Source organism: Centruroides sculpturatus, unplaced genomic scaffold, assembly GCF_000671375.1.
Source record: "Centruroides sculpturatus isolate CEXI.00-Female unplaced genomic scaffold, Cexi_2.0 scaffold127, whole genome shotgun sequence".
Lineage (NCBI taxonomy): Eukaryota > Metazoa > Arthropoda > Arachnida > Scorpiones > Buthidae > Centruroides > Centruroides sculpturatus.
This window is the reverse complement of record NW_019385000.1, coordinates 357,446-369,173: the sequence shown is the minus strand read 5'-3', so window position 1 is coordinate 369,173 and position 11,728 is coordinate 357,446. Positions and strand designations below refer to the sequence as shown.

The window sequence follows — 11,728 nt, the reverse complement described above, 5'->3', positions numbered from 1 at the left end:
ATACATTCGGGAATGTACAGATAAATTGCATTCTAGTAACGAACCCAGTACCAGTACATTTAGGATTACGTAGTAACAGTTGAATTTCTATAATGCATCTCGACGTGAAAGCCTTCCCAGTTCGAATAGTTTTCATAACGCGCTTAAAGCATTATATTCCTGATCAGAAAATAACCTAAGAAAACACAAGTTTCACAAGCGTCTGATAATATAAAATATGAATTTTGTATTCGTTGTTATCTGAAACCGATCTCATCAACTTTTATTATATTCGGTGAGGAAATCTTTCAAACTTGTTCGTGCAAATCTGAGAAAATATTACACCGTTGTAAAATTATAAAAAATGTATATGTGACTTTCATCGAATGTGTGCTTTGGATACAATTCATTCTTTTACTCGTTCAGATGATTCCAGAAACTACTTATCGATTTTCTTGCTCATTTATATTTTCACTTGCAGATTTAGACCACGCCTTGAAACTTAATATTTATCTCCCTGCACTTAATACAGCTGTATTATTCAGTTTTGTAAAAATAAACAAGTTTGTTTCTATTCACAGAATAGAACAAAACAAATATTTTCCAGATGCTAAACTATCTAATTTAATACGTAAAAGCTGCATGATAATATTAACTTTTATAGCTGCAGATGTGCTAATCTTTGTGTCGTTGGTCACGATTGTTTTTTATCCGTATTATTACGAAAATAAATATTCTAATGAAGAAATATTATTTTGTAATATCCAGGTCACGCTTACTGTTGTATTTATTATTGGATACGCATAACATACATTTCTTTTGCTTTGCATCATTTTATTGTTTGCAGAAAAAGGTTTTTCACAATTATCCAAAGAATTGTATTTGTTAAGATTGTACGAAAACGAGTTGAATAAGAAATTAGAAAAATTGATCCTGCGACACGCAAATCTATGGGAATTCCTGAAAATCTTTAATAAATGGATTAATCCACTGATTAATTTAATATATTTTGGTCTTTTATTTAGAACATGTTTATATTATTATGTATGCATATTTTGTAATTTAAAATTATATGTAAAGATGGCTATATATTTTTGTGCTATGGCATCATCCACGTTTTGCATTTTAATAGGTTTCATGTTATCTTCCTGTACATCAGCGGTAAGAAAATTANGCCCAAAAATACCCTTAAATTGCGGAGCGAACGGGAAAGGGAGAAGGGAAGGTCAAGAGTGTTACGGCTAACGGGAATCTTAGCCAGGTACAAGTTCAAAGTGGTGAGTCCGTACCCTAAGGTTCAAATCTATTCTGGGGTATACGTTCGTTCTTCTTGCTTGTTGCGCTTCGACGTCCTCACAACCAGAGACTCTCGATGTGTGATTTAACATTTGAACAAAAGCTAAAGGTTGGCCATAATATTTATTGTATGACATTTTGTAAGTCTGTATACTTAGCTTATTGTCGGTGATTTCGAAACAGGACACACGAAAATAATTTATGTAGTTTATTGCAATCGTTTTATCGTTGTCCGCATACGACACAAGGAATATTTCCACAGTCAGAAATGCTTAACTCGAGGTTTTTTAAACATATTTGGTCGTATCCAAGTCTTACTAACGTGAAGAATACCCGGAAAAATTCTTATTGTGAGATCGAAGGGTTGACGCGAAACGACAAACCTACTTCTAATCTTCAGTGGTTTTATTCAGTGGTAAAAAATTAGTTAAACGTATTTTTGTTAAAAATTTATTCTATGTTTCTGAAACTCAAATATGTTCGTTTAAATTTGTTTAATTTTTCATAAAATTTCTGTTGTTTATGCAATTCGTTCTGTTTGTTTGTATGAAAAAAAATTAAAAATACCTGCTGATTATTTTATAATTGCAGATTATTCAAAATTTAATTACTTAGTTTCTATTCTAAATATTATTATATAAATATTATTATTTATGCCTATTAATTTCAAATTTCTATATATATAATTAACCATTTTATCACTTGTTACTTCATAGATACTAAATTTCATGAAGAGATTTGGAAAAGTTTCACTCCGGATATCATTTGATGGCTACTTCTACGTAACCCAAAAGTTTCCAATAAAGGTATATTTTCATATTTATTATCATTGTTTCAATTATTTATAAGTAATTTTATTTGCAGATGGCCAATGCTCTTCATTTTATCACTTGTTACTTCATAGATACTAAATTTCATGAAGAGATTTGGAAAAGTTTCACTCCGGATATCATTTGATGGCTACTTCTACGTAACCCAAAAGTTTCCAATAAAGGTATGTTTTCATATTTATTATCATTGTTTCAATTATTTATAAGTAATTTTATTTGCAGATGGCCAATGCTCTTCATTCCATATATTCGGGGCTTTCGAATCTGAAAAACATCTCCGCAACTGAACCGTAAATGAAACGTAACTGTAACTCTGCTTGTTTATTTAAAAAATACATTATTCTATTCGAGAAAAATGAGATTAAGTGTATTGAAAATATTCTTATTCATTCGTAGGAAATGTGATCTGATTATGATATTTGCTATGAAATATTTGAAGTATTGTGAAAAATAACACGCAATGTCATAAATATTGAAAAAAATATATAAAGTCTGAATCTTATATAAAATTATTGTTAGATATTCGATAATAGTGCTGAGTAAGGTAAACCAGAAGGACACCATTTTTTGCGAGAAGAATGAATAAAAAAAAATGTTTGTGAATCTGTTTTAAAACTTGTAGCAGTTTCTCAATTGTTTTATCGGTGGCTTCTGTGGTTGACTTTCATCTTTCTTGGCCACAAAAAAGAATTTTCTTTTAAAGATTGCGTGTAACAGTAACAGATTGGGTAAAAAGCACTAAATACTTGATTCTGATTGCGGTCTTTACTTGGAAGGCGACATAACCACTGAATTGGACAGTTCGTTGTTGTGTCGTTTTTCATCAATCTATTTTACCCGGTCCACGTGAATCACTTTCTTGCAATCACTTTGTCGAGAAAAATTTTATTATTGGTAGATATCTGTATACCCCCTGTATTGCATCGATTGTGTAAAAATGTGTATGTGGTAATCAATAAATTGAATAAGGAAAATAAAATTGTGTAGAAATTGCTTCAGATTTATTGCATGAACGGTACAGAATTTATATAAATAAATATTTAACTGCGTTGTTTCTTTATCCGTTGTATGAAAAATTCTGTGGGAACAGAGAAATACTATGCAAGATATTGCTTAGATACACAATAATAAATTTGAGATAAGCCGGGGGTACCTGCCAAGGGTATCACTTAATCGGCACAAAATCGTAAGTTTCGATTTCTAAATATTTTTTTAGGAGGGCTGTTAATATTTAAACCGATCTAGAGGATTGTTACGGCTAACGGGAATCTTAGCCAGGTACAAGTTCAAAGTGGTGAGTCCGTACCTTAAGGTTCAAATCTATTCTGGGGTATACGTTCGTTCTTCTTGCTTCTCGCGCTTCGACGTCCTCACAACCAGAGACCAAACCAAAAAGTGACTGACCCTGCGGTTCCTCTCGTACCGCGCAGGGTTATTCTCCCAACGACTTCCGTTTTCGCGGTTAGGGGTCTTCCGCCTTAGGGGCGTTTAGTCATAATCCCACGAACAATAGCTTCGCGCCACTGGCAACTCGACCAATCACATGTATGGTACAAAGTGTCCGTTACAGTACTCCCCCCTTTAGGACGAGACGTCTCGGCTCGTAACAATTCTCCTGTAGATATCGTAGTTACGATTTACGAGGACGAAGATAGTATTTCTTCTTACTTTCTGGGAGATCGTCGGTGATGTAATCTGCATCTCGCGGGTCATCGGGTTCTGGTTCTTCGTCGGAATCACTGCTCTCTTGCGTCAACGATGATTCCTTTTCCTCTCTTTGATCTAGGGACTTCATGATGAACTTCGGTGTATAGAACGGTTTCAAGCGCTCCACATGGACCACATCAAGCCAAGGGCTACTATGAGGTTTACAATCAATAGCTTCTATTTCGTAGTTGTTATCGTTCAGCTTGCTTACAATTCTGAAGGGACCTTTATATTTTATGGGTTTGCCCTTCTGTAATTGTTTGGGAATAGCCAGTAATACTAGTTGTCCTTTAAAGTATTCACGAAATTGTCGGCGTTCATTGTATTTGTTCATACAAAGGTCCTTTGCGTTAGCAATATAACCTAGCGCAATTTCACGAGCGGCTTCCGCGCGCCTAACCCAGACAGGAATATTTGTATCAGCCAATTCGTCGTTATCTACAAAATTGATTCTATTTAAATGTAGATCAGTGGGTAATAGAGGGTCTCTACCATATACCAAATAGAACGGAGTGAAGCCTCTAGGCTCACTATATGTGGTATTATATGCGAAGGCTGCGTAATTTAACAATTCTGACCAATTTTTACGGTTTGCTTTGTAAAAATGATTTAAAATATTTTTAATTGTTCTTATTGTTCTTTCTGCAAGACCGTTTCCTTGAGGATGATAGGCAGAAGTATGCTTCGAGCCTATGCACCTAATTTTCAAAAACGTTTGTGTTGCTTTGGAGATAAATTGCGAGCCTCGGTCAGTCCTTACTTCTCGAGGACAACCGTGCCTTAAAACGATGAAATTTTCTATGAAGTCAATTACATCCTCGGAGCATTCGCTCCGGAGCGCACCTACTTCCACATAACCAGTGAAATCACACACTGCAACTATTGCATGAGTACGTCCTAGCTTATCTTTAGGCCATGGGCCAGCTAGATCTAGTGAGACTCTTTCGAAGGGTGCGTGAACTGGTACTGGCATCAGCATACCTGCTTTAGGACCATTAGGACCTAGTCTTAATTGACAGGATGGACATGCTCTTACGTAATCACGAATCATACGAAACATTTTTGGCCAAAAGTATCTTGATTGTACTTTTTCGTACGTTTTCTTAACTGCAAAGTGTCCACCAAATTTGCTAGAGTGAGCAGCTTGAAGAACTTCCAACTGCAGGCTTTTAGGTAAAACCAGCACTTGTTTTATACCAGTTGGAAGATAAAGATGTTTATAAAGAATACCTTCATGTAGGAAGTAACGCTTAGTAGTGTGAACTCGTTTCGAATTGTTAGCGTTATTACTGCTCCCTGTAATAATACTTTTTATTTCCTGGCAAAATGCATCTTCTGTTTGTGCTTTTAACATGTCAACGTTCTCCACAGTAGTAGTGAATAAGGAGAAGTCGTCCTCTTTGCATTCCAGGTCTATGTTATCTTCATTTGGAATTCGGCTGAGACAATCAGGACATTTATGAGATGCACCTTGTTTGTATATTACATCAAAGTCGTAACACTGAAGGCTTAACGACCATCTACACAGACGACTATTCGCGTCTTTTAAGCGCATTAGCCAACACAAACTGTGGTGATCAGTTACAACTATAAACTTTTTGCCATAGATGTACGGACGTAGTTTCTCGATAGCCCATTTAATGGCTAAACATTCCTTCTGTGTCGTAGGATAATTACACTCACTTTTATTGAGCGTTCGGCTGATGTAGCATACGGGATGTTCTCTTCCATCATTATCCTTTTGAAACAGAGTAGCTCCTAATCCTACATCACATGCATCTGTATGTATATAACACATTCTTTCTGGGTCAAAATGACTTAAAACTGGTGAGTTACATAGACTTTCCTTTAATCGTACAAAACTTTCTTGTTCGATATCTCTCCAAATGAATTTTTGATTGGTTCTAAGTAAACGGAATAATGGTGTGGCGATAGTCGAGAAATCCTTTATGAATCGTCTAAAATATCCACACATTCCTAAGAAGGATCGAAGTTCTTTCACTGTAGTGGGCACTTTCATTTCAGTAATTGCCTTTACTTTCTCTGGGTCGGTTTTACAACCTACATCTTCAACGATGTATCCAAGAAACTTGATGTGATTAGCGGCAAATATGCATTTTTCAGGTTTAGCTTTCAATTGAGCATTTCTAAATCTTTTGAACAATTCGTTTAGTAATTTCAAATGTGATGGGAGGTCTTTGGAAAATGCTATAGTATCGTCGATATATGTAAGGGCCTCCTTCCACTTTAGATCACCTAAAACCTGATCAACTATCCTCTGACATGTTGCTGGGGCTCCTTTCATACCGAATGGCATCTTCAAAAACTCATATATGCCATCTGGGATTATAAATGCGGACTTACATATATCACTTTCAGCCATGGGTATCTGCCAAAATCCAGAGGCTAAATCGATTACCGAATAGAGTTTGTTTCCTCCCAAGATTTCTAACGCATCATCTATACGAGGTAGGGGATAAGTATCTGAGACTGTGAGACTATTTAGACGACGATAATCCACACATAACCGATGTTTCCCATCTTTTTTTGGTACTAGCACTATAGGTGAGGCCCACGGACTCTTTGATGGCCTAATTATACCAGCTTGAAGCATTTGTTCTACTAAATCTCTGACAATTTCTCGTTGATAAGGAGACATTCTGTAAGAGTTTCGCTTAATTGGCTTAACATCAGGCTTCGTTACTATTTCATGGAATCCTAGGGTGCATATGCCAAGATCGAAACTGTTTTTGGCAAATACGTCTAGGTTTTCTCTCAATACCTCCTCTATTTGTTTTACAGAATCTTCAGATAAATCATTCCCGATATTAAAAGTAAATGACTCTATATTTAGTTTTCGATAAGAATGAACAAATAAGCTAACATTTCTTTCTTTCAATGGGCTAGTGTTTGGCCTAATAATATTTGAATCTGTTGCTTTACTGTCTGATTGTGATGATAAGGACAAGTTTATAAAGGAATATTTTTCACATGGTTTCCCTTTGGCAACAGTAGATTCTGCTGGAAGTAAAACAGGAGTTGGAGTGCTATTTAATACTAAAATTATACACTCATTGTTTCTCACATCACAAATACCTGATAAAACATTGATACCATTCTCGCCCATTTCGTTCTTTATTTCTACTGTACCCTGTTTAATTGGACAGCGAACTTTTACAGCACGCATAGTAAAAGCATTCACAAGTGTTTCTTCGGTGGTACGGAATTTTGCATTGCTATGATGTAAAAGGGGCGTTTGAATTTGACTTATACAATTCTCTCCCATTGGCACTATAAATAAGTTGTCTCTGAAGTTGATGGTTGCTTTCATTTGTTCACAAAAATCACTACCTAGTAATAAATCATGTGGAAAATTTTCCAATACTACAAACACAAATTCAATACTATTTCCCATTATTTGTAGTCTACACATACAAGTACCTTCACACTCTATCTTTCTATTATCTGCTACAATTAGTTTAATAGATTCAGGACGTATTTTTAGTCTTAATTCTTTACACAGTTTTCGGCTTATCAATGATTTCTCTGAGGCCGTATCAATGATGGCACTAAATGGAGATCCTTCAATTTCCAAATTAATAGTGCGCAACTTTGATTTTGAAATTGCAAGACACTCTAAAAGATAAGGAGGGATTCTAGCAGCTTGAAAACAGGGCTCTCCCTCGGGAGCCCGATCCATTAGTTTTTTTGTTCCTCATTTTGATTTTCGAGTTTATCCATGAGTTGGCGCATTTTTTCAAATGCATAAAATTTTGGATGTTTACAGCTTTTCTTATAATGACCCCTATTCCAGCAGTTATGGCAAATAATATCGTGAGAACTTTCTTCTGAGACTGTCTGATTTCGAGATATAGCATGTTCTGGTTGTACGTCATTGTTTCTATTGTTAGTTCTCCTAAAGGTTTTAGAACGCTTATTGTATACAGATTTTCTTTCAGGGTCCATTAGTTCACGATTTTGACGACTCGATTGTCCTTTGTAAAAATGGCTGTAAGGCTTATGCGACCTTGAAACTCCATTAGGCCTGTTTGAACATTCACCTAAACTGAAACTTTTGTAGTATTTTTCGCGCTCTCTCTTTGTTATCGAGTCTAATTCTATAATGGCGTTGGTATAGTCATCTAAGATATGGAATGTTTTATTCGCAATAGCCATTCTTTCTTCCTTTTGCAAACCATTGTTTAATAATTCTATTTTTTCCATCTCCGAATATTCATGATTTAAAGAATTAATTAATTCTAGTTTATCTAACACATATGAAAAGGCCGATTCTAATCTCCCTTGAATTCTGTCGTACATTTTAATTGTTTTCTTCACAGTGGAATCTGTTTCATACCATTTTTTAATCTGTGCTTTCAATCTAGGCCAGGTTAATTCATATCCTTTTGCCTCTTCTAGCCTGATTCTTTTTACTAAATCTATATCTGATTGTAACTTTAGTGTGGAGATAAATGTTGTATCGTCTAATTCGAAACACTCCTTTATTCCTTGCAGCTTTTCCAGCCAAATATTTATATTCTGTGGATCAAACACGGGCCAAGATATTAACTTTTGTGGAATAGTAGGACCTTTCGTAAGTGAAGGACTGGTCGAGAGATGTGAGTCAGCATATTTCGTATTTACAAACGTATTTTCAAGTTTATTATATCTGTTTTTCGAATTCCTCTTTAATTTGGTTTATTAAATTCATTATCAGGTTAACAGGAGAAACAGACGAAACGTCGGACTTTCTATCATCCTCGAGAACAGGAGGGGAAGGTTCTCGTTCCCTTCCAGAGTATTCGATGTTCCTGTATCTATTTTCTTCTTTTTTCTCAAGATTTTTAATTTTATTTTGTAATTCACAAATAATTGATTTTAGTTGTATAATTTCGTTATCTTTAGAAGCAATTCTATCCTCTAAAATATCAATTTTGTCTTTCATGGCCAACTTTTTCGGCATTTTGGTTAGATATAATAATTCCTGTCACAATTTAATATTGAGCTACCCAAACTGTAACTTATTTTATGATTATACCGTATATAATTATCCCTGGTCGCAAAACCTAATTATCGCTGGACCTTGTGTATGAGACAAAGGAACAATGAACTTACCGTTTTCTCTTCCTTTCAAGTTGAACCTTGCCGTCGTTTCTTTTTTCGTTCTTTTCTTTTTATTCAGATGTGATGAACCTCTGTTCTCACTGGTGGCTCCAATTTGTTACGGCTAACGGGAATCTTAGCCAGGTACAAGTTCAAAGTGGTGAGTCCGTATCCCAAGGTTCAAATCTATTCTGGGGTATACGTTCGTTCTTCTTGCTTCTCGCGCTTCGACGTCCTCACAACCAGAGACCAAACCAAAAAGTGACTGACCCTGCGGTTCCTCTCGTACCGCGCAGGGTTATTCTCCCAACGACTTCCGTTTTCGCGGTTAGGGGTGTTCTGCCTTAGGGGCGTTTTGTCATAATCCCACGATTCAATAGTTTCGCGCCACTGGCAACTCGACCAATCACAAAGTGTCCGTTACAAGGATAAAATCTAGATCTACGTCAGGATTCCTTGACACCAGTTAATCGGTTTTATATCACGCGAATTAACACGCGTGTGGGGATAATATGAATTGGATTCAGATAACAAATAATAAAAGTTTTAATAAAATAAAAGTAAATAAAATTACACAAATGGAATAGATCAAAATATAATTAAACGAATGAGACAATGGATTACTTAAAATATACACTTCGAGAGAGAGAGCTCACAAATTTAGTTATAAAGATTCTACCTCAATTTACTTTATCCTTATCTTATTTTATATTAGAGGATTTATACGTCCTTTAATGGAGAGGTCTTGAATTGGTACCAGATAATATAGGAGAACCGAAGAAAATATATTAACTCCTTAGTGTACTTGACTGAAGACGACTAAGGGCGTTGGCCTTAGGGAGACAATATGAACTACGTCGGTCTTCTCTGAGATCTTACGGCGTACTCCTAAGGGCGTTGGCCTTAGGGAGCGAATATGGGATACCTCCGTTTCCTATGAGATCTTTCGACGTACTCCATGAATCATGCAGATCTTTGACTATATCCTATCATTTGGGATTAGTCAGCACATTTTGCATTCTCTCACGTGAACGGATGAAAAGGGGAATTATTGAGGGGTCACCAGTTCCCAGTGTGGCGAGATTTGTAATAGATAAGTGGAAAAACAAAGGATGCTTTAACTTCCATTAAAGGAAGTGGCTTTTTTTATCAGTTTTCCCACGTTAGAAAACCGTTAATTTCACACCAAAATGAAAGAATATTTTATTTCATAAATTTAATTTTATATTTAAATTGTTAATTAGACCCAGGGGCTATTCGGATCTCACATAAAATATTCCATAAAAATAAAAAATAAAAAAAGTATATTAACAGATTGTTTCTAATAATTATAAACTGTTATTACAGAAGTGAATTACTTCCATTTAAAACCAAATTCGACATACGTTAATAATTAAAGGATTTACCTTACATTTTCATTGTCATCATATGAAGTCATTCATGATGTCATGCTGCGTGCACTCTGAATAATTTAATTTAACGTTAACTACTGTGTAAAATAAAATTCTACTAGAGCTGGAATCGAATCCACACCTTTTACATACCGTGCAGATGTATTACTACTTAGGCTATCTGGAAATCCGTACTGTTTTAGCTTCCATATCAGCTTATTTAGTACGTGTAACTATAGTGGCTATTGTTATATTGTGTGAGCAAAATTGAAATTATATATGCGACGACGGCTTTCCATGACACTCAACAAACTTAAACTTAGCTCCACAATATTCTACAGAATTATTTACAATTATTAAAGATATGACGAGAGTAAGTATTAATTAACCATATTACGACTTAATAAGAATTCAACTGCATTGCTAAATTAGTAAATTACTGTCAGGTTGAAAACCGTTAATTCAGAGGTTGGGTCGGTGTTCTATCATCAGGTAAGGAATTCGAGTAACTTCTCGCACAGACAAGTGTGATTCAAACCATGACTGTTCACGGTGACTAGAAAGCAGCCCCGAAAGAGGGTACTGTTTTCTTTTTATACAGATATTCTGGCCAATCGGGCAGGCTTTTAATGAAATTATATTAGCCTATCTGTTATTGTGGCAGGAACTACAACATCCTTTCCATCAGAGAAAATGTAAAGATGTTGGAAAGATAAAAATTTGTCTTTTTTGTTTTTTCACGGTTTAACAAATTAAGTTAATTTATATATATAAAACTTTTACATTTAGTTAATGTTAAATATAATATTTATATTTAATTTTTTCTTTTTACTGCATTCCAGATGCAGGTTTTCACATAATGGATTATTAGTATAGTTAATTATACTTACATTATCAAATTAATAATACAAACGGGATAAAACTGTTTTGTAGATACGTCAAAGATTGCTTATTGGACTATGATAAATACATTTTAAAGCATAAAAATAGTACAGAAAAAATAAAATACGAAAAAACTTGTATTGCAGTAAAAGTAAGAAGCTTTCATTCTAAAATAGCGTTAAATATAAGAAAACAATATATTTTATTTTACATATATATAAATAAATAGAACAAAAGTATATTGCGAAGGATCGAAAATAAAAATGTTCTAAAAAAATTTACGTAATAGACAACTAAAACAATTAGTAATATAAGAATTGAAGATAAAAATAAAAAAGGGCAATTAGTTATAAAAGCAATAATGTTCCTGTACTGAATATAGGCCAACCGTCATATTTTGATTAAGTACAAACAGCAGATAAAAAATATTTTACTCTTTTTACCTCGACTTTTATGTACCAAAATTCACATTGATGTAAACACATACACATAACCATGCGAAAGTTCGAAATTTTTACATCCAGTTATGAGATATGTAAA

General features: G+C 34.6%; 1 protein-coding gene across 1 annotated transcript; it reads right to left on the bottom strand.

Moving 5' to 3' along the window:
• Positions 1-7,511: 7,511 nt before the first annotated feature.
• LOC111633206 lies at positions 7,512-9,875 on the bottom strand. The gene is made up of 2 exons (XM_023377743.1): positions 9,841-9,875; positions 7,512-8,481 (listed from the first exon to the last, which is right to left on the bottom strand). The coding sequence occupies exons 1-2, from the start codon at positions 9,873-9,875 to the stop codon at positions 7,512-7,514; spliced, it is 1,005 nt and encodes a 334-aa protein (XP_023233511.1).
• Between the last annotated feature and the right edge of the window lie 1,853 nt (positions 9,876-11,728).

Bases quoted from the DNA above. Each gene is read 5' to 3' on its own strand.
- LOC111633206 (XM_023377743.1), bottom strand. From the start codon at position 9,875: ATGGAGTACGTCGAAAGATCTCATAGGAAACGGAG. The intron at 8,482-9,840 runs GTATCCCATATT...TTCGAAAAACAG, and splicing joins AGATCTCATAGGAAACGGAG to ATATAATAAACTTGAAAATA.